At 40.6% G+C, this 22,695-nt stretch overlaps 1 protein-coding gene across 1 annotated transcript in view; it reads right to left on the bottom strand.

Annotated features, from left to right (window-relative positions):
* Positions 1–277: 277 nt before the first annotated feature.
* The window catches only part of BCKDHB (branched chain keto acid dehydrogenase E1 subunit beta), a 223,853-nt gene continuing 201,435 nt past the window's right edge, over positions 278–22,695 (bottom strand). The window contains exon 10 of the mRNA XM_054722298.1: positions 278–426. Within this exon, the coding sequence (XP_054578273.1) occupies positions 286–426 (141 nt within the window). The 3' untranslated portion in view covers positions 278–285. The remainder of the gene's footprint in view (positions 427–22,695) is intronic.

The raw sequence follows: 22,695 nt of genomic DNA, 5'->3' as shown, positions 1-22,695 counted from the left end.
GTGTATTTGCAATTAAATGGCAGAGAACACCCTCATCTAGTGACTATTCAATGTTAACAAATGCAAGCATCTGTTTTAGAGAAATCAAACAATACACATGCTTACTATGTCTCCATTAAATGCAAATATACTATGAATTTAATTTTAAAGTCCACATTTTGTTCTGGGACTTGCCATTTACCAAAACACAACACAATGATGGCCATTGTTCCTTAGGCAACAGAATATTACTGTCAGGGGCACATGCTAACTTTTTCAAAATGCAGGGCTGACTTACCTGTGTGGTCAATAATTGATCATCTTTCGAAGGGCATCATAGCATTTCCATTTGTCTGGGATATAGAATGGCTCAAAAATGTGAGGAAAGGGTGTGTCATACCCACATACTCTGGATATAGGAGCCTCCAGGTTCAGGAAGCATTCTTCCTGCAGATATGAATACAGGTGGTTAACTGCAAGAAGATATCTTTTTTTTTTTTCTCACAGAAATGAAACATTCCAACTTAAAATACAATTGCCATCCAAGGGCATTAAAATAAGTCTATTGTAATGTGACAATAGCAGGTTAAAAAAAGCAGGTCACAAACAGCATGTTTGCCATGATCCCAGTTTTACTTAAAATGTTTTCATATATGTATATGCATTTTATGCCTACATACATATCTATTGTTCAAGCCGAACCCGGACTATACCAAACATGCTGTTCTACAAATACAAATGTAAGGCATGACAATCATAACAATATGTTCACAGTAAACTCTGTGGCTTGAAATTAGTCATAGTATGCTTTCTCGTTTCCTGTATTTTTCAAGTTTTATATATAATAAACATAATATTATCATAATAAATGTTTATAATTACTCTATACAGCCACACTGAACTTCCACCGGTTACTTGACTATGTCCCAGTCTCTCACTAGCAGGCTTCTGTAGATCCCTTGACCCTTGGCCACTGATCTCCCAGGACCATTGCTCTTTGCCTGACTAATGAGCAAACATTCTCAGGTATCACTTAAGGAGCCGTCTCTGCTGGGAAATCTTTCTGATACCACCCAGCCCTGCATCACCACCAACAAAGAAAGGACTTCTGCCTGGACTACAGCACTGCCCTCAGCACAGTCCACTGTAGCTGCCTAACTGTCTGACTCCTCGGAGAGACCATGGACTCTGTGAGACTAGCAACCTGGTGAAAAACTATATAGAGTCTCAACTACAGAAAAATCCTATAGTAAATTATCTTCAGGGGAAAAAACATGTTATAACGGTGACAAATTCAAATTTGAAAACAGAATTTTTAGAGCATTAAAAAAAAATCTAAAAAAGAGATATATGATTAAACTATTCTTAGGAATATATTAATTTTCTCATTCACAGCTATTACCTGAAATAAAACCTTTGGCTTTTTTTTTTATACACTTGATTTCTACATTGCTTTGCTTCACAAACGATTTGAGGAGATCCACATTTTTCTTACATATTTTACTAACTGTGTTTTCACATTAAATTCGAGGGGAAAATTTTACATGAAAGAATCCTGATGCTTGATGCATAATCCCTACCCTCTGTGCATATTTCTTCTAGTGACAACTATATCAGAGCAGAAAGGACACAGAAACAGGGCAAATTAGCTCCAAAGGGCACCAACTGGCCATTTATACACCTCCCCTGCCTCCAGTAAGCACTGTGACTTACAGTATCCAGCACTAAATAAGTGTTAGCTTCTCCTAGCAACAGGAAATCTCAGTATCAACTTGAAAACCTTGCATACATGTGATTTAAAGAGTCACCTAAAAAATTCCACTACTAATAAGCTTAAAAGAAATGACAGATTGAGTGGATTGTTTCTTGATTTCGACAAGTAATTTTAAAGGGATTTAAATTGTCAATTTGGGATTAACTCAGTTTTATTACATTAGTTGACATGGGCTGATTTTCCATCTTCCCTGAATACTGCACTTTTCATACACAAACTATCCATGGATACTGCAAAATACAGAAAATCAAGGGACTAGTCCTGGGAAGCTGGCTTATAACAAAATAATCTGTATTTGTGAAAATCACTCCTTTTAGCAAAATGACTAAAATCATCAAAGCAAATTTTTTTCAAATAGCAATGCGTCTAATTCCTCAAGAATGAGAATCACTTTTTACAAGGGTGCGTCTATGATGACATGGGCATAGAGAAAGGTCTGCAAGGTCATACTTCAACTATAAACAGTGGTTACCCTTTGGTACTGGGAATGGCAGGAGGTGAGAAAGGACTTCACTTCGTACTTTATAAGTATTGTTGGAGAGTTTATGACACAGTATTATTTTTGTAATTAAAAGGACTATAGCTTTTTATGTGAATAATAGTTCCTATTTTATGTAATTAACAAACACAAATTTGTTATTTTATATACAGCACTTCCTTAATTTGAAAACAATTACTGTAAATTATATGGAATTAAATGATTATAACATATTATATAGAAGTATATAAAATATACTGTAAAAATTATGGAAGATAATTCAAGGGCATGGGAGACTGTGATTAATTTTATAAGGCTATTCCCTGAACAAAACAAAAGTTTAAAATTTTAACACTTTGCTATAACTAAAATGTATTAAAGCGATTTAAATGTTTTCTTTCATGGACTTCTGTTAAACTTCCTTTAAAGCAATTGGAAATAAGATGTTTGGTCAGCAGCGGTACACAGTTACTCCCAATAAACTGGTTCATGTACAAATGTGGGTAGTCTTTCTTTGTTCTGCATACGTTTTTGTCTTCATACAGAAGCTGTACACAAAGGAAAACACACACACTCACAAAAGTACTGAATCTCATTGGCAGATTTGTAGATCAATGTAGCTGATAAATCCTCCACAAAGTATCTCTCTCTTTTATTATACACCACAGTATGACACCATGTGCTCTTAGTTTCCAAATAACCCAGATTAATTGTTCTTCTTTTCCATTAATCATATTCTCTTTTTGTATTCCATAACACACTCATATTTTAAAAACTGCATTTAATGATTTTTGATTCAGAAATAGTAATCCATAGAAAACTAGGAAGAAATAATTACCTAGCCCACCAGTTATTGTGAGGATTACAGGTAGTATCCAGCACAGGAGTTAAGATGGGAATTATCAGTTGCGGCTTCTCTCCTGGGGGAGCTTGACATGGAAAACACTGACAGATGTGACGGCGAGGTTCCAAAGCAGATCACAGTGTAACATGTAACTAGGGGCAACAGAAGAGAACCCAGAGGAACTTCTCTCCAGCCACTTGTGGTTCAAAGTTTCACCCTGAATCCAGTTAAAAGGACTGAAAGTGAACCCTAAGCCAGTTATGTAGTAACACCTACATATATTTTGTTGTGGTATGTGCTTTTGCATAATTAATTAGGTATTTAATGAAAAAAGCAGATATTCCTTCTAAAAGCCCCTTGCATGGAATTTTATGTATGGTATTTGAATTTACTTCTATGTCTTTTTGTAACTATGAGAATTTTCTTTCTACAATCCAATCTAATAAAAGAGTAATATGCAAACTAACCATCACTCTGCTACACCCACAAGGCACGCCCACCAACCACGCCCACTAGCTAATCAAGAGTGAGTATGCAAATTAACCCAAACCAAGATGACTGCAGCCACTGAGCAAACAGGAGGGAGGCTTGGGTTTCCCTGGCGATGGAGGAAGCCAAGCTTTCCACATACCCTGGCCAGCCAAGGCCTCTACTCAAGGCTACAAAGTTTCAATTATAGAAGATAAATCCCAACAAAATGGCGGCAGCCATGGAGCTAGAGAGAGCAGGAGGCTAGGGTTGCCCCTGGCGATGGAGGAAGCCAAGCTTTCTACACACCCTGGCCAGCCCAGACCACCGCTTAAGGCTACAAAGTTTCAATTATAGAAGATAAATAAATAGCAACAGAAATGGCTGCCGCCATGGAGCAAGCAGGAGGCTTGGCTTCACTCCAGGCTACAAAGTTTCAATTGTAGAAGATAAATATATCTCAGATACCGGGGCCTCCGCTTGGGTCACCAGGGGTGTGGCCAGCCTGCAAACCACCACAGGCCCCTCACCCAGGCAGCCCCATGCCCCAAGGGAACCCCCACCCTGATCTGGGACACCCTTCAGGGCAAACCAGCTGGCCCCCACCCGTGCACCAGGCCTCTATCCTATCTAATAAAAGAGTAATATGCAAATTGACCATCACCCTAACACACAAGATGGCTGCCCCCATGTGGTCAAAGATCCTGCCCCCATGTGGACACAAGATGCCCACCACAAGATGGCCAGCAGAGAAGGGCAGTTGGGAGGGACCAGGCCTGCAAAGAAGGGCAATTGTGGGCAATCAGGCCAGCAGGGGAGGGCAATTGGGAGGGACCAGGCCTGCAAGGGAGGGCAGTTGGGGGCAATCAAGCCTGCAGGGGAGGGCAGTTAGGGGTGACCAGGCCAGCAGAGGAGGGAAGTTGGGGGCAACTGGGCCTGCAGGGAAGGGCAGTTGGGGGGGACCCAGGCCTGTAGGGGAGAGCAGTTGGGGGGGACCAGGCCTGCAGGGGAGGGCAGTTGGGGGTGACCAGGCCTGCAGGGGAGGGCAGTTAGGGGGCAAACAGGCTGGCAGGGGAGTGGTTAAGGGGTAATCTGGCTGGCAGGCAGAAGCGGTTAGGGGCAATCAGGAAAGCAGGCAGGCGAGCAGTTGGGAGCCAGCAGTCCTGGATTGTGAGAGGGATGTCCGACTGCCCATTTAGGCCCGATCCTCGAGGGGTCCCAGATCGGAGAAGGTGCAGGCTGAGCTGAGGGACACCCCTCCCTGCCCCCGTGCACAAATTTCATGCACCGGGCCTCTAGTATGTTAATAAGAATAGTGACTAGTACACTTTATGATATAGTAGGCACGGTGCTAAATGAGTTCTGTTTTAACCTACCTAATCATTTTATAAATCCATGAGGTAGGTTCTATACTCCGTTTCACAGATAAGGAAACCAAGGAGAAGGAACTTGCCCAAGGTCAAATAGCTACATACATAGCCAAGTAAGATTCCAACAAAGCCCATGTTCTTAGTCACTCTTCTATAGTTTTGAAGCACTACTGTTGAGAATAGCAATAATAAGAAAAATAAAATAAAACAGGAATAAATAAGAACAGTGAAATGTAAGGCAGACTGGGATTAAGGCTTTGCAAGAGAACCTCAAGAGACATAATAGGATAAGTGAAGACACTGAAAACATACTTCAGCATGAAGGAAAGACCAGAGCAATAAGCCGCTGGGCCTGCTATCAAGAACCTCCTAGGCCCGTGGTCAGCAAACTGCGGCTCGCGAGCCATATGTGGCTCTTTGGCCCCTTAAGTGTGGCTCTTCCACAAAATACCACGGCCTGGGTGAGTCTATTTTGAAGAAGTGGCGTTAGAAGAAGCTTAAGTTTAAAAAATTTGGCTCTCAAAAGAAATTTCATTCGTTGTACTGTTGATATTTGGCTCTGTTGACTAATGAGTTTGCCGACCACTGTCCTAGGCCATCCTAAATGATTCCAAGAAGCACATCTCAAACTGTTTACACATCAGCCATCTGGCTTGCTGTGCATATTATAACCAGAAAAGGAAGAAGACAATGTGGAAGAATAATTTCAAGTCATAAAAATAATAGACTCAGGAAAAATGAATTCTTTATTGGCCCATTTTCTGTAACAAAACAAATGTATTAGTATCTCGCGGAAATTGCAAAGGACAGAGATCCTATAAAGTAAAAATAAAATATGATCCATTATTGTTTTAAGATAGATATTATAGATAGGCTTTAAAAAAATAATTGTACTGCAATTATTCCTGTTTTGGTGAATATAATGTAGGTAATACGTATATGTATGTGCATGTAAAGGCACCCATATGAGGGCTTCCGTGGGATCACTCAGGATCACTCAGCACTTAACCCCATTTCCCCATTGAAGTTTGAAGTACATCAACCCTAAATTCTCCTGTCACCACGTCACAGGGGTTACATCACTGAAATCAGTCTCAGGCATTCCACACTGTGGCTTCAGTCACTCTCAACAAACCTTTCTGTTTTTATGGCAGGGCTGATAATATAATTGATACAGCATGGGATTTGGAATTCTGTCTGAAGGGAATCTATGCTCTACTGTGATTTAACATCTCCTAGTCTCTGATTACTCAACAGCAAAATAGAAGTATTAAAAATTCTGCTATAGTATCTTCCTACTGTTTTGTAACACTATTGTCCCCTTGCCTGTTTGCTTCCCTAGATTGTGAAGTAGCCTATGAGAAGTACCTAGTTTCATGCTTGACACATCACAGGGACTCAATAACTGTGAGGTGTTGGTTTTCCTCTTAAGATTTTCCAAGTTATAATAAACACAAGGTATCTGATATGATAGAACAAATCATCATTAAAGACAAGACTCTAGTACACAGAAAAACCAACGGTGAGAAGTAATATCCCTTATAAGCACAGAGCCTGAACAGCTACCATTTATTGGACACTTACTAAGCCTTTTAAAAATGTAAGGAAATACCAAAACTAAATTTAAGTGCTGTATGAGGAAGGAGGGTGGTAACCACTGAGAGGGAGTCTGTGGGGCTGCTCTCGGGCCCAGTGCTGCCCCCTGGTGGGAAGCAGGGACCTAGACACTAATTGCCAGTTCCTGAGACTATAGTCAAGAGCTATGGAAATGGTTTTTAAATTTCCTCTAAAAAGAACATAATTTCCAAGCAGTGTTACTATAGAAAAATAGCCTCTCAGTAAGCTACTGGAAGGTTACAAGTAAAAGTAGATAAATTAATGTAATCAAGACATACATAGTTCAAAAAATTGAGTAAAGAATAAAGACCATACAATATTATTTATTTTAAAAGCAATCATTTCACTTTTGTTTTTTTAATTTGAGGCAATTCCAGATTCATATTTCTTTCTAAGAACAATATTGGAATAATTTTTATTCAGGTCTCCAATGACATAAAGTTGGAGAAAGCCCACTGTACAAGAATACATGCATATGACCTTAAGTTGAAGTTATGAAATTTAAAGTGAGATAGAAAAATTTAGGTCTCTTATATGTGTTCCTCCTTTCTTAGAGATGATATTGGCTGATGAAATTCCTTTCCCTGAAAAAATATTGAGTGAATTTTTCTAAACATTTAATGGAAAGGCAGAAAAGCAGGACACTGTAATGAGAAACACATCACAAGTCAAGAGAGACATGCACTGCCTATGGGATTACTGGATAAATCAGGATTTTATGTTCCTCCCTGGATCAACGAGAAACATCAGTCCACAACTTATTCTTAAAGTAATAATTCAAAAACTGATTTTTAAATTACTTTTCAAACAAAAAGATCCAGGTTATACCACATAATTGTTATTATGCCATCATAAACTCTGAGAATATATTTTTGTTTCCAAGAGGGGGGTATGGGAGGGTAAATTAAGCTGTAAATGTAATGAGCATTGAACAAGATATATAGATTATAAAGTTATTTCTTCTCTAGGAGAAAACATTAAGAGCTTCTAATTACTTGTGAAAGTGCTGAGTTTTAAAATTAAATTCCAATACCGCTTGGTCCTTGTCTATTATTAACAATAATAAAACAATAGAGACTTTGCTTCTAAATGTAATTAGATGTCTAGATGTCATAATGAGCACTGAAAGAGGTAAACTCTAAAACTATGAGGAAAAACGAATATACCAAAAATATTTGGTAGCTTTAAAGTCCATGAACTTAGAAACTTATTTTTGATTAAAAGTTGATTAGTCCTAATTATTTATGTAAGGTTAGACTTCCCCCAGCTTCCAAATATTATCAGAGAATATTTGTTTTAAATTGGTTTTAAATCTGTCATGAAAACTTGCCCATAGCCTAAACATGAGTTGTAGCAGATGAGGAAAAATTATTCTGGTGTCTTAAATCATACTTTCTCAGCAAAGGAGTCAAAGAAACCTGGAAAGGCACTCTGTCAGCAATTCCAAACTACTTTCATTTAGTGAATTAAATAAATACAAATTTATTAATGTAAAAATTTTTCATTTAAGCAAATGATTTAAATATTATGTATCATATTTTGAAAAAGCTTAAAACATAAATTAGTCCATACCAATTTTCTCTAGAGCACAAATTTATGAAATTAATTCTTCAGACAGCAGAGTCCCTAATCTACCCCCAAACTAACAGAACGCTCCCCTAAACATTAGAAATATGTTTATTTTATTTTTCTAATATCACTCACATGAGATACTTTCAGCAAACACTTGTTGATATGAGGTATCTCACTTTTAAAACACAAATGAACCTTTATAACCAAATAAAACAGTATATGACTAATATAATTTTATCCAGATTTGTAGAACACCTGAAACATTACAGTCAAGCCCAACTATTTCAGCAAAACTTCCATGTAAAATCATAATCTTGACTAAATTAAAAGCTGAGATCTCTATTATTCAGCTTCACTGGAATGTATTCAATGCCTGCTGACTTTAAAAAAAAATCCATTTTTTTCCTCTTCAATGCAAATTACTGACAAATTGGGTACAATTGTTGTTTTCTAAGGTTTTTTTCCAGCTACTTAAAGAATGAAACTGAATTCTAAATAGGATTTTCATTTAAATTCCAATTCCATTTTTAAAATGGAAGCTTATTTTCTGAAGTTAGAAATACTATTTCTGATCTAAACAGGTTTCCCTGGATACACTCTAGCTATCTAAAACAAAGTTGGAATATGATATTAAAATATGTGTAGAAATGATTTGTGGTGCAAATTCAATCCTCATGTCAGAACACAAGCATCTTAATGTAGACTTATCTATGAATCTCGACACATTAACTGTTCAAATTGAAGTAGAACAAATTTCAGTATCAAAATTTAACATTAAAATCAGTAATTTACTATATAATAGATTGCTTTCTTTTCAAAATGATAGTTTTATAAATTTCATTATTTTTAAAATCAGAAATAAATGAAAGCAAGTGACAAGTTTCTAGATTTTATCTTACCTAAAATCACTTAAAAATAATAGTGCTCATTAAGGTCTAGGGATGATACTAAATGTTTTATAAATATTAATTCGTTTTAATTTTCATAAAAACTAAATTAGCAATCACAAAGGTAAAACCAGCACCGCATCCAAACCACTGTGGTTTTCCAGGTAAACCTATAAAAGCGTGGTTCTGCTTTCAAAGGTTCCCCTAGCTACAGCCTTGAGCTATGACCCAAAGCTGCCTCACCATTTTCACCTGAAGAGCACAGTGAGAAACGTGTCTAAAATAATCATTTCTTCATTAAATCTTTCAACAACACATTTGTTTATTTGCTGCAATCAGTCTCCAACAATGTTCTAAGGTTTTAAAAGTTTGAAGTTTAAAGTTTGTGGGGTTTTTTTTTTGAGATATACTATGTGCAAACTTGACATTTAAAATGTACTGTGGCTCCATTGCTTTTGTTAAAATAATTTATATTCAATATAGTAGAAAAAAAACGGCAATGCTCTCAAATTTCCACAGACCCTGAAGCTTCTTAACTTTTACAGTTCAAAGTCTTCCTATAGAAACAGCATGAACGGCAGCAAAGCTCGAAAGTGAAATTGCTTTCGAATGTGGATACATAACGATAAACAAGCCACTTGCAGCCTTGAGTCATCGCATGAACAAATCGCTCTCTGTAAGGTAGGATTTTTTCTTGGCTTGGCACCAGGAAATTCAAAATACTCCGGCAGAGCAACATTTGAGGATCCTACAAAGCATTCACTTTTTCTGCTTGTTTTTTTCCACGAAATTCTTCATTTAGCATTCCAACACCACTACATGGTGCTCGGAAGGCAGAAATGAATCCTGGCTAAAGCAACCTGACGATTCCTTTGTCTCATGACATGGAAAGTATGTTCTCTTAGAATTTGGGAACTGAACCTGCACTAAACATTTCTGTTAGGAGTTGTCAGTCTCCCAATTTTGCAACCTGTTTTTAAGTTTCAAGACTAATTACAAAACAAAACTACTAGAATAATGATTTCCCCCTATCGGGCACCATCTTTCTAAAAAGTTTGAAAGCTGAATTTAAAACATAATGCTAAAATATTTTCTATTTTAAAAATTATATGTTTTTGTTATAATATAGGTTTTTTTATTGCTTTTCCTTCTATTTAAAAATGTTTGGTTTCTAGTTTGTCTTTTAATTTATGTTTAAAAGAATGCTTGTTAAATAAGGCAAGAAAAAGGGGAAAATCAACTTAATGCCAAAGAGATGTGTCAATGTTTTTACTGAAATTAAACATATTTTTTTAAAGTTAATCTTGGGTGTCATAGCAACACAGACTTTAAGCTTGCTTTTGCTGAGTGAATAAATCATATTATTTTTCAGCATTTTAATTTGGTCACTGGATCACTGCAATTTTAGTAGGAAAAGCACAGCAGAAATAAATGTTCTAGGCTATCATCAATAATTACAGAGATGTGGTCAAAACCCGTTAATTGAATCCCAGTAGTAGTTGCACTTCCAAAGTTTAATAATGGAACAAATTAACAATGCAAACAAGTTTCTGGCAGCAACCTGATATGAGTAAGGAAAGGCTTATAAATGCTCTCATTATTTATATGAGAATGGCCTTCACTAACATAATGAATTTGACCTATTCATTAAATCTTGTGATTGTAATTACTGTCTGTATCCAATTAAAATAAAATGCAGAATCCCAAGTAAAATTTCCTCTTTACTATGGTTATATATCTATGTTTCTACCTGCAAAGGTGGTTAACATTTCTTACAAAGAATTTGTTCAGATTGAATGTCAATGCATTTGCATACATACATTTTCGTATTAGAATTTCAAGAATGGAGAGATATTTCAGAATTAGAGGGTTAAATATAGATGCCTCCCTTTTTGCTCCCAATATTGGGTAAACTGTGTGCTAATCAAAAGAACACAAGTATCCACGTACTGCATGCTGGGTATGGTCAAATTTCTATTAAGTCTGATAAAACCACAGATATATTTGCAAGGGGTGATTAGGGGGTGGACCTAGCTCTGGGTACTTTTATAGTTAAGTGTACTATTTATTGCCCAAAGGTACTATTTATTAATAAATTTAGATAAACTAAATTTATAGTTTGTATAAAATGGAAATGTTTACATAATTTATTTAGACAGACCAGAGCACTGACTTACTATTCTTTTATCTACTTATTTGAGTCTGAACTATATCAATTCAATCAGCTCCCACAATTAGGAATCAGAGGCTAACACACACAGCACTGACTCTCTGAAAGAGATTGCAGAAGTTTCCCTATGTGTCATATATCACACACAATGATGTGCATCACACACATGGACACAAACAAGCAATTCTGTGTTTAATCAACACATTCTGGCGAATATCCACATGGCGGCCTACAGGAAAAGAAATGTCTGTCCATTTGCCTCTGGGCTCAGAAAAAGGAGTATGGACATGCATACAAGAGAACAGAAAAGCCAGACATTCACTAAATAGTAACCAAGGAGATGCTCTTATTTAGTAATAAACACGTGTAATTTTTTGTATAGTCTCAATCCTTTCAACAAGTCTGTGGTGGCACAAGTGAGGCGCTGAGTCTGGCCAAGTTTAAGGTGCTCCCAGTTTTGTTGGTATTTAAACCAGCTATCCTAGTTAATCTCTAGTGTACTGAGAAAGGTTTAAGATGAAATAGTGGACCAAAGAGTCTTTCTTGGATACACGGTAATATTTGTATCTAGCATTATCATTATATCTGTGAAAGAAAAACTGGTTGAACTGTCTGCTTATATTTGTCAAGTCCAATCAAGACTTTAAAAAACTTTAATAAAAAGCTTTAAAAGCCTTTGCTACATCGCTGGTTTTGCTGTGTGCCTTGTAGGCTAGACTGGAAATAACTTATAGGCTATAAAAAAATGAGGGGTGGGCTAAATTTGGGCCATGGCCAGAATTTGCTGGCCCTTGCCTTTCAGTAATCATATAAAAGTATGACTTACTCCTTTTTCAGAAGGCATGGACTAGGAGAATTAAGGTGAAAGTAACACAACTTTAAATATATTTCTAGAATTCTTTCTCTTGTTTCACAAGAACCATGGAGCTCTCCCTTTCTCTGCTGTGTAGATTTCCAGGAGGCGCAGGGGCAAAAACTGCAACAACAAAAAAAGCTAAATAGTTTAGTGCCTCTTTCTTGGGGTGGGGCAGAGAACAGATGGGTCTTTTAAATTAGGATTACAGTAGGTTAGGCTCGGATTTATGTTTGCTCCTTTTAGGTACTTGCTGGGAAGATGTGCAAATGAGGGGGAGGGTGGTCATGAGTGGACTTGTTTCTGTTTTGTTACTAGCAGCTTGCTGGAGTGCAGGACGTGAGCTGTCACTTTGAGTCCTGAAGCGGTGAAGTCTCAGGAAAACTGGGTGTTCAACCTATGGTGGGCTCTAAGTTTAAATAAAAGAATCAAAGTGCTCCACTAGGAAATTTAATTTGCTCCCTTTCATTTATTTCCGTATCTATGATAGAAATTACATGAGCTTAGGCAGCGATGTAATCTGATAAGAATGTTACACCTTTTTGATAGATTAGAAAAATATTTTAAATGAACATAGGTTACAAATTTTATCCTAGCCTTAACTTAAATGGGAATATGAAACTCAATCCTCTCCTCCCAATAAATACTTATAGCTATTCCCACAGTTAACTCACTTTGTAGAAATCTAAAACCACAGAAGAAAATTTCTGAAGTATTTCAATAAATGTCTCTTAAGAATAAAATTCTTTTTATGCAGTTAAAACAACAGACAACAGATAAGACATTGCAATTAAATTAATCTTAAATTAAAATGTACGTTTAAGTGCGGTATGGATTTCCCTGTCTGACTGTGCTTGCCAGCTTCGATTAGTGGTTATTGGCAGTCTCCACAGCTGAACTGGGGTGTTTATTAATAGCTGTGGGCTCTCACATTATAAGTGCAAAGCTAGTTACACACATATAAGTGCGGTCGTGGCTGTGCGCACATGGGCCCATCCCCGTGGACGGAAACAGATGGGTCCCAGTTGTCAGGACAAGCATTTCAGTCATCCCTGAGAAAGTATTACTTTTAAAAGTGCGATTAAAAAAACATGTAATATAACTGGGTTACGATGCATTAGAATTTCATCATTTTCAATTCCCGGTTCCCTAAATGAGCATGCATATATTTGACATACAAATCACCAACCCACAAGGATTTCCTTGGGTTTCCTCAAATACTGATTATGTAGCAAATCTAACTAAGTACATATGATTCACTTCAGCAGTAGGTGCTTCGATTACCTCAGAATTGCCAAAAGGGATCTAAAGTGTCTACTAGTATTCTCCCTCCAAAACAATCATGCTGTGCGCCAAACTGATACCGTTCAACACAGCTGCAGAGCAAATGTGCAGTCTCGGTCCTGTAAACACAGTGTTCACACATCAAGCTGCCTGCGAGCAATTTCAAGTTCAGAACTACCGATGGCAGGTTTATATTACTGCTGTACAATTATTATACGTGAGCATTAAGTCACTTAGCACATGTCTTTAACGCCACGACTCCCCTCTACCTCAGAACACTTGCTGAACTCTGAAACCCCAAATATTGATAAATACATTTGATAGGCATCTTGTTGAATTGGTTTTCAAGTCTATAGATCACATGAAAAAGAGTAAAGGTTGTTTGAGTGTTTGCAAACATATTTATGAAATAATTAACGTGCAATATATTTAACCTCATTCTTGAAGAGAATCAAATATGTTGTGTTTATTATAAATGCTTTTCTTTTCATTAAAGAAGGTGATTGTGCAAAACAAATCCTACGGACAAATCTGAACTACAGAAATGTAACTACTTTTATTTCAGTAAATCAATTTCCATGGAAGGAAATTCTTTTCAGAGGGGCTTTCCAAACAGGGTGGGTTGCCGGATGCTTAAGGCCATGACCGCATTCCCTCGGAGACTGTTAGATTACTATGGCAACTCCCCTTTCTCTATCAATAAGCAACAGCTCTGAGCACTAATATTCGGGCGAAGGTGACTTTTTCTGTGGCGATAACAATATGAACTAGTTTCAAGACTAAAACATACCACTTTTGTGCAAAACAAACAATATCTTTGCTAACTGAATTATTTCACTAGAATTCAGCTTTATAACGAATGCAAAATTAGTGAAATCAGCCATTGTATTCCAGTTTCAAAACAAGATAAAATGTGTGATGCAAGGAATCTAAGAATGTTACAGCCAGAGTGGGCTATGTGTGTAGGTCCAGGCAGAAGAAGAAAATCTGTCTCCAGGGAGCAAATGACACATAAGAAGCAAAACTGACAAGAAAACAACATATGCTTCCACGCAGCTATTGGAGTTTCTTAAAAGAAACAACATTTTCAATGGTTATATTTATCTGTGGTTGTTTCCATATATCTAATTATTACTGTGCAGATTAATAAAGAAATTTATTACATTTATTAACTTAAATACACCCCCCGCCCCCCACCCCCATTTAGGAAGGCTTTTTTGCCAGCTTTGTCTTCATTGGCTCAAGTACCAACAGGGAAATCTTTGAGTTGTATCTTAAGGTAGGTGTGCAAAACCAACATTGCAAAGTGTCATGTACCTTGGTTTTCACAGCCCACTGCATTAGGGGTATAATACCTGACACAGAGCAGGCATCAGTAAGCAATTGCTGACCAGATAACTCCAGTTTTGACTTCTGTTCTGATTCACTCTGGGGCATTAATGAGCTTAGTCACTGATGAGGCAAAAAATCAGCAAGACAGAAAGTGGGGTGTGGAGATTTTTACCACTTAGCAATTACTGCACACTGTCTTATTCATCTACCAGACTCCACACTGTTACCATTGTGATCATGTCCCTCCCCTAGTTAGAAGTTTTTCTTGGCTCCCTGAAGCTTCTTCTTTATTTATACCTACTTCCCTCACAACCCCGTACAGACATGCACAGGCCTACCTCCATTGCAAAGCTTACTATTTTATAACATACTAGAGGTCCAGTGCATGAAATTCATGCACGGGGAAGAGGGGGTGTCCCTCAGCCCAGCCAGTACCCTCTGCAATCTGGGACCCCTCGAGGGCAGTCGGACAATCCCTCTCACAATCCAGGACTGCTAGCTCCCAACCGCTTGCCTGCCTGCCTGCCTGCCTGATTGCCCCTAACCGCTTCTGCTTGCCAGCCTGATCACTCCTTAACCACTCCCCTGCCAGCCTGATCGACGCCTAACTGCTCCCCTGCTGGCCCCATTGCCCCTAACTGCCCTCCCCTGCTGACCTGGTCGCCCCTAACTGTCCTCCCCTGCAGGCCAAGTCGCCGCCAACTGCTCTCCCCTGCTGGCCGGAACCCCCCAACTGCCCTCCCCTGCAGGCCTGTGTTCCCCCCAACTGCCCTCTCCTGCAGGCCTAGTCCCTCCCAACTACCCTCCCCCTGCAGGCCTGGTCCCTCCCAACTGCCCTCCCTTGCAGACCTGGTCCCTCCCAACTGCCCTCTCCTGCAGGCCTGGTCGCCCCCAACTACCCTCCCCCTGCAGGCCTGGTCGCCCTCAACTGCCCTCCCCTGCAGGTCTGGGTCCCCCCCCCCCCAACTATCCTCCCCTGCAGGCCTGGTCACCCCCAACTGCCCTCCTCTGCCAGCCTGGTCACCCCTAACTGCCCTCCCCTGCAGGCCTGATCACCCCCAACTGCCCTCCCCTGCTGGCCTGATCGCCTCCAACTGTTCTCCCCTGCTGGCCTGATCACCCATAACTGCCTTCCCCTGCTGGCCTGATCACCCATAACTGCCTTCCCCTGCTGGCCTGATCACCCACAACTGCCTTCCCCTGCTGGCCTGGTTGCCTGCAACTGCCCTCTCCTGCAGGCCTGGTCACTCCCAACTGCCCTCCCATGCTGGCCTGATCGCCCCCAACTGCCCTCCCCTGCGGGCCTTGTCCCTCCCAACTGCCCTCCCTTGCAGGCCTGGTCCCTCCCAACTGCCCTCCCTTGCAGGCCTGGTCCCTCCCAACTGCCCTCCCTTGCAGGCCTAGTCCCTCCCAACTGCCCTTCCCTGTAGGCCTGGCCCCCCATAACTGCCCTCCCCTCCTGGTCATCTTGTGGTGGCCATCTTGTGTTCACATGGGGGCGGCCATCTTTGACCACATGGGGGCAGCCATCTTGTGTGTTGGAGTTATGGTCAATTTGCATATTACCTCTTTATTATATAGGAAAGCCTCTATTCTCAAACTCTGATTTTCCTATCCCCTGCTATCTTCACAGGGTCCACGTTTCAAATTCAGCTCAAATGCCCTTTTCAGGAAGCCTTCAGGACCTTAACCGTTTGCACTCACTTGCTTTTTTCATTGAGCTGCTACCGATGCTAACCGTGTCAAGTCACACTCGACATCTGAGTGCAAAAGGTTAATATTGATTTTTCAAAATTCATTTACTCAATCATTTGCCAATTAAATATTTCAGAGCCCACAATGTCCCTACATCCACAGAGTTCTATATTATAGTGGGGGAAATAGATATGAGGAAGTCCTAGAAAGGACATCCACAGAGGTTTGCAGTAGTCATAACAGCAAGCTCTTAGTAATACAGAGTGCTCAGGGAAGGTGTTAAAATAAGTAGAAACACATGGAGGCAGAAAAGAGCCTGATGTGATCTAGAGGTGGAAAGCCCTTGGACCTCAGCATAGACAGGAGGGGAGAGTGGACCACAAGGAGCAACAACAGAGCAATGAAAGGGAGAAGGAACAGCCAGGTGGCCAAATGGCCAACAGACCAGCCTGACAGGGACAGATGGTTTTCATATTTTATATATCTACTAGGGGCCCAGTGCACAAATTCGTGCACCTTGAAAGGAACTGTGGGCCTCAAGGCTGCAGTAGGCACAGGGGCATGTCTCGGCACATCCTCTGTGCCCCACCTGGCCCCTCCCTCCATGGCCCCTGGTCCCGTCTGCTGGCAGCCCCAACCAGCACGGAGCAATTGGGGCCGGCACCAGTAGTGGGTGCAAGCAGTGGCTCTGGTGCCGGCTGTTGGTGTGAGCGGGGCCAGCACTGGCAGTGGGTGCAAGTGGCGGCTTCAGTGCCAGCAGCAGGTGGGAGCACCGGGCAGGACCACGGTGCGTGGGAGCAAAGAATTTTCAGTAACCACCAGAGGCTCGCCCTGATGACAGCAACCTGTGCCCCACCTTGGTCTGGCGCCCCTGCTCACCTACTCTACCATCAGGCCACCCACCATGTTCTGCATATGCCCCCTGGTGGTCAGCACATGTCATAGCGACTGTTTGTTTGGTTGTTCCTGTTGTTTTGCAGTTCAGTCGATTTGCATATTAGCCTTTTATTATATTGGATATGTCACAGAGCAGATGCAAGAGTGCCTACTGCGAGTTACAAGATTCTCCAGGTGAATCAGGTTCATTTACAGGAAATCCAATATATCTTTGGAGATGAATACCAGGGTTGCTGAGAATATCAGTGAGATAAGAAACAACATGGGTTGAGGGTACTAAGTCACCAAGATGAGTGGATCACTTTTTTTGTGTAATTTAGGGGAAATTATCATTGCATTCAGTAAAAAATGTTTTAAGGATCAACACTGAAATGCCCATCTCTGAGGAAGTTAGAAAAATAAAAATAAGGGCTTTAAAATTGGAAGTACTTTACTATAGTTTGCAATTAACTGGAATCCTTTCTTGGCTAGTGTTCAAATGTCTTTCCTCTTCTAGTAATCTATTTATTACCATATCCAGTGTCTTAATGATAATAACAATTTCCCATATACTCACACTACTGATTTCCTCTTCTTATTTCTTATCTCTGCATCTCTCTCAGGGTTTTTTATGATTATGTATTGTAAAGAAAAGGCTCAAAATTGAGTAACCTAGCAACGTGCACAAATATCCTATTTTTATAAATGGTATCTATTATTCCTTTGGTAAGGAGTAGGAATTCACTGCAGACTGAAACAGATTTTCATATGCTTTATCTAGGGGCGGTAGAGAAAAACCTCTCTCTCCCCCACCCCCAATATAGCAAATTCTGAGCTAGTCCCACAATAATTCGCCACCCAGCAACTCAGGGTGATTGTCAGGGTAATCTAAAAATGAAGGCAAAATATAACTAGGAAATGTTCTAGGTACCCAGTTATACAAAGTGCAAATACTTCTATTTGCTTAGCATTTATTATAATACTGATTTATAAAACTTTGGATTGTTTGACAATTCTATCATTTGGAATCATTAATTGAAATCTCTACATACAATTTCTTATACAGTTTAAGTAAATTCTAATTAGTTATCTTTTCATGCTGTGAAAAAAATGTTTCCTTTGTGAAATAAAGTATGACAAAACATCTCAATTTCTTTGATTTTCAGACTCATGCTATACAGGAAAGTAGAGGATGTGGGTCCTTGCCTGACTCTGTTACCAGCAGGGTAAGTGACAGGACAGCATGGCTCTAGCTTCCATTCAATCATCCACACTGCCAATGTGCGTTGAACAGCATGATAACGAAGGAAATCAAACTCCAGTCGCTGAAAAAGTAAATGCCTCCTGGCTCCTGAGAGCAGAAGTCATTGGAGCATACAATGTCTGGCACAGCAGTAAGTCTGAGGTTGACCTGAAAACTTCCAGTTTTCACTTATCTTCATATTTCTCAAGCTGGGAGGAAGGCAAGGGTTTAATAATCGTAGCCCTTCGATACTGATAACAGAAGCCAGCAGATTTTGAACAAAAAGAATTTTACCTCTGAATTTCTGACAAAGCTTGAACTCAGGTGGTTGTCAGCTGATCAATTTGATACCCAAATGGAAAAAAAATGACTAAATATAGATGATCACAAAACTAAAACAAAACAAACTCACAATAACAACACAGAAACTAAAAGAGAGTGAAACAAAGAAACAAAAGAAAGCCAAGGACCTTAAGAAGTCACAAAATGCTTTTTGTTTATGGTTAATTATGAATAAATACTGAAAGGGGTAACTTCATAGTAATGAGATTAAAAAGTACATGAGACTTCCGATTAAGATGGACACATAGGTAAATGTGGTACTTGCCTTTTCCCACAACTACATCAAATACTTGATCCTCCCACAATCACATCAACGTTACAACTCCACTACAGAACAACCACCATTCAGAACTGCATGAAATCGAACTGAATGGAAGTCCTACAACTATAGAATTAAAGAAGCCACATAGAGACTAGAAGAAGGGGCAGAGACTTGGAAAGGGCTGGTCCCACACACACGTGTCGAGGATTTATTTTATTTTATTGATTTTTTACAGAGAGAAAGGGATAGAGAGAGAGAGAGAGAGAGAGAGTTAGAAACATTGATGAGAGAGAAACATCAATCAGCTGCATCCTGCACACCTCTAACTGGGGATGTGCCCGTAACCAAGGTACATGCCCTTGACCAGAATCGAACCTGGGACCCTTGAGTCCGCAGGCCTACGCTCTATCCACTAAGCCAAACCAGTTAGGGCCGTCTCGAGGATTAAAATCAGGAGAGATCTTGGCTGTGGAAGTCCCCCCTGAGGAGTAAAGGGTATAAGCCCCACACCAGCCCTCCAATTTCAAGTGTACCAACATTCACATTATGGTAGTGCCAGGAAGAGAAGTCCCCATAACTTCTGGTTATAAAAACCAGTGGAGATTGTGGCCAAGTGAGATGGAGGACTGCTGGAGTCCCAAGCAGTTCTTAAAGGGCCCTCAGATAAACTTACTCAGATGCACTCCCTCTGAGCTCCAGCGCTGGGGCAGTAGCTCAAAAGGCACCAGGAACATATGAGAAGGAACTGAAGTGCCTGGTATCAAGAATAGAGCTAGAGGGGCAACTTTCTGCCAGATATAAATGCTGGCAGATGCCATTATTCCTTTTGTTAGAACCCTGCCCCACAGAGCCAGTGGGAGGGTTGGGGTGGGCATCATATCCGAGTCTCCATCAACCTGGCTCACACTGTTCACCCCTCCCTGGTGATTCCCTGAGACCACACCCCACCAACTTGCAAGCCCACCCAAGCTGTTTCCAATGGCTTTTCTATGTGAATAGCCTATCTTGACTCATTCTTCAGACTTTCCTAAAATCCTATATAATAAAAGCCTAATATGTAAATAGCCCAAATGACAGAACAACTGGTGGAATGACCAGTTGTTATGATGCGCACTGACTACCAGGGGGCAGATGCTCAATGCAGGAGCTTCCCCCAGTCCGCAGGCCCCAACCGGCAGCAGTGGCCGGGCCAGTGAACCAGTGGCACCAGGCCAGCCAAGGTGGGTGCCAGCAGGGCCCCCACCAGTCACCTCGTAGAGGGAGGTGACTGACGGCGGCAGTGGGGGGCAGGGCCAGCAAGCAGTTGGCACCAGGCCAGCCATGGCGGGTGCAAGCAGGGGCCTTGATCACCCCGCCGGTTGCCCTGTAGATTGGCCCTGATGACTGGCCAGGCCTAGGGACCCTATCCATGCACGAATTTCATGCACTGGGCCTCTAGTCTCAAATAAGCAACATCTGAACTCAGCAAGCCCCATATCTCTTGCTAAGTGGTCCCAGGCCCTGCACTAGGAGCCACTGGCTTTGGCTGGCAGCTTGGTCTTGCCTGGGCACTTCCAACTCCAGCACAAGTAGCAGCATCTACAGATAGTTTTGTAGCTCATGCTGGGTGGTGCAGAGCAGAACACAAGCAGTGGATGAATTTGGTCTGCACCTCCCAGGAGGCCCAGTGGAGCACAAACAACAGAACGACCGAATGTTGACACACCAACCAACCACCTCCACAAGTGACACACTCAAGGGGTGGACTCAGCAGGCACCAGTGCTCCACTGAAGTAAGTCCTGCTCTTGTGATGGCTCCCTGCACAGGTGATCCTCCACAGTGGTCCATGGTTGCAGCCACTACTTGTAGCTGATTGACCTGGGGGCAAATCCCTCCCATCAAGGTGCCATCAGCAATCAAGACTCAATTACAACATGACGGTGTACACAGCCCACATAAGAATGATGGTGGGGGGGGCACCTGGAGTGCCCAGCTTGAGTGATTGGAAAGGCTATACCACTGGACCATATAGAGCACCTATACATAAGGCCACTCTACCAAGCCCAAGAGGCACAGTAGCTCCACCTAATATAGAGAAATAAAGAGAGAGGCTGTCAAAATGAGGAGACAAAGAAATGTCCCAAATGAAAGAACAGAACAACACTCCAGAAAAAGAGCTTAAGAAAATGGAGACAAGAAATCTACTAGATGCAGAGTTCAAAACATTGGTTATAAGGATGCTCAATGAACTTAATGAGAACTTCCAACAGCATAAAAAAGAACACGGAAATCATAAAAAAAGAACCAGTCCTGCCCTAGCTGGTTTGGCTCAATGGATAGAGCATCAGCCTGCAGACTGAAGGGTCCCAGGTTTGATTCCGGCCAAGGGCACATGCCTGGATTGCAGACTTGATCCCCCAGTAGGGGGCGTGCAGGAGGCAGCCAATCAATGATTCTCTCTCATCATTGATGTTTCTATCTCTCTCTCCCTCTTCCTTCCTCTCTAAAATCAATAAAATACTTTTTTTTAAAAAAAGAACCAGTCCAAAATGAAAGATACACTAACTGAAATGAAGAATAATTTATAGGGAATCAACAGTAGAGTAGATGAACGTGAGAATCAAATTGGTAATTTGGAATATAAGAAAGCAAAAAAGAGCAGAAAGAAACAAGAATCCAAAAAAGTGAAGGTAGTGTAGGGAGCCTCAGGGACAATTTCAAGTGTACCAACACTCACATTAGGGGGGTACCGAAAGGTAACCAGAGAGAGTAAGAAATTGAAAACCTACTTGAAAAAAATGACAGAAAATTTTCCTAACACAGTGAAAGAAATAGACACACAAGTCCAGAAAGCGCAGGGAGTCCCAAACAAGATAAACCCCAAAAGACCCACACCAAGACACATCATCCCAATTAAAATGCAAAAGGTTAAAGACAAAGAAAGAATCTTAAAAGAGCATGAGAAAAGCTGTTACCTAAAGGGAGCTCCCATAAGACTATCAGTTAATTTCTCAACAGAAACTGTGCAGGCCAAAAGGGAGTGACAAGAAATATTCATGTGCCTGCAACCAAGATTGCTCTACCCAGCAAAGCTATCATTCAGAATTGAAGTACAGATAAAGAGCTTTCCAGATAAGAAAAAGTTAAACGAGTTCATCACCAGCAAACCAGTATGACATGAAATGTTAAGAAAAAGATAAAACAGCCCTAGCTGGTTTGGCTCAGTGGATAGAACGTCGGCCTACGGACGAAAGGGTCCTGGGTTTGATTCCAGCCAAAGGCACATGCCCAGGTTGCAGGCTCGATCCCCAGTGGGGAGCGTGCAGGAGGCAGTCAATCAACGATTCTCTCTCATCAATGATGTTTCTATATCCCTCTCCCTTCCTCTCTGAAATCAATAAAAGAAATATATATTTTTTAAAAAGTAAAAGATAAAAGCTATGAACAATAAAATGGCAATAAGTACAGACCTATCAGCATTGAATCTAAAAACAAAGAAAATGAACAAGCAGAACAGAAACAGACTCATAGATACAGAGAACATTTTAAAAGTTGGGGTGGAAAAAGTACATGAGAGCTGGCCATATTGGTGAAAATAATCAAATCATCATAAACAAAATGAACAAGAAAAGACATCCTCAAAGGTGTCAAAATCTCTATAATAGGGAG

The sequence above is a fragment of the Eptesicus fuscus genome, chromosome 10 (assembly GCF_027574615.1).
Source record: "Eptesicus fuscus isolate TK198812 chromosome 10, DD_ASM_mEF_20220401, whole genome shotgun sequence".
Lineage (NCBI taxonomy): Eukaryota > Metazoa > Chordata > Mammalia > Chiroptera > Vespertilionidae > Eptesicus > Eptesicus fuscus.
Note: the sequence above shows the minus strand (reverse complement) of the source record. Positions and strands in the feature narration are given on the sequence as shown.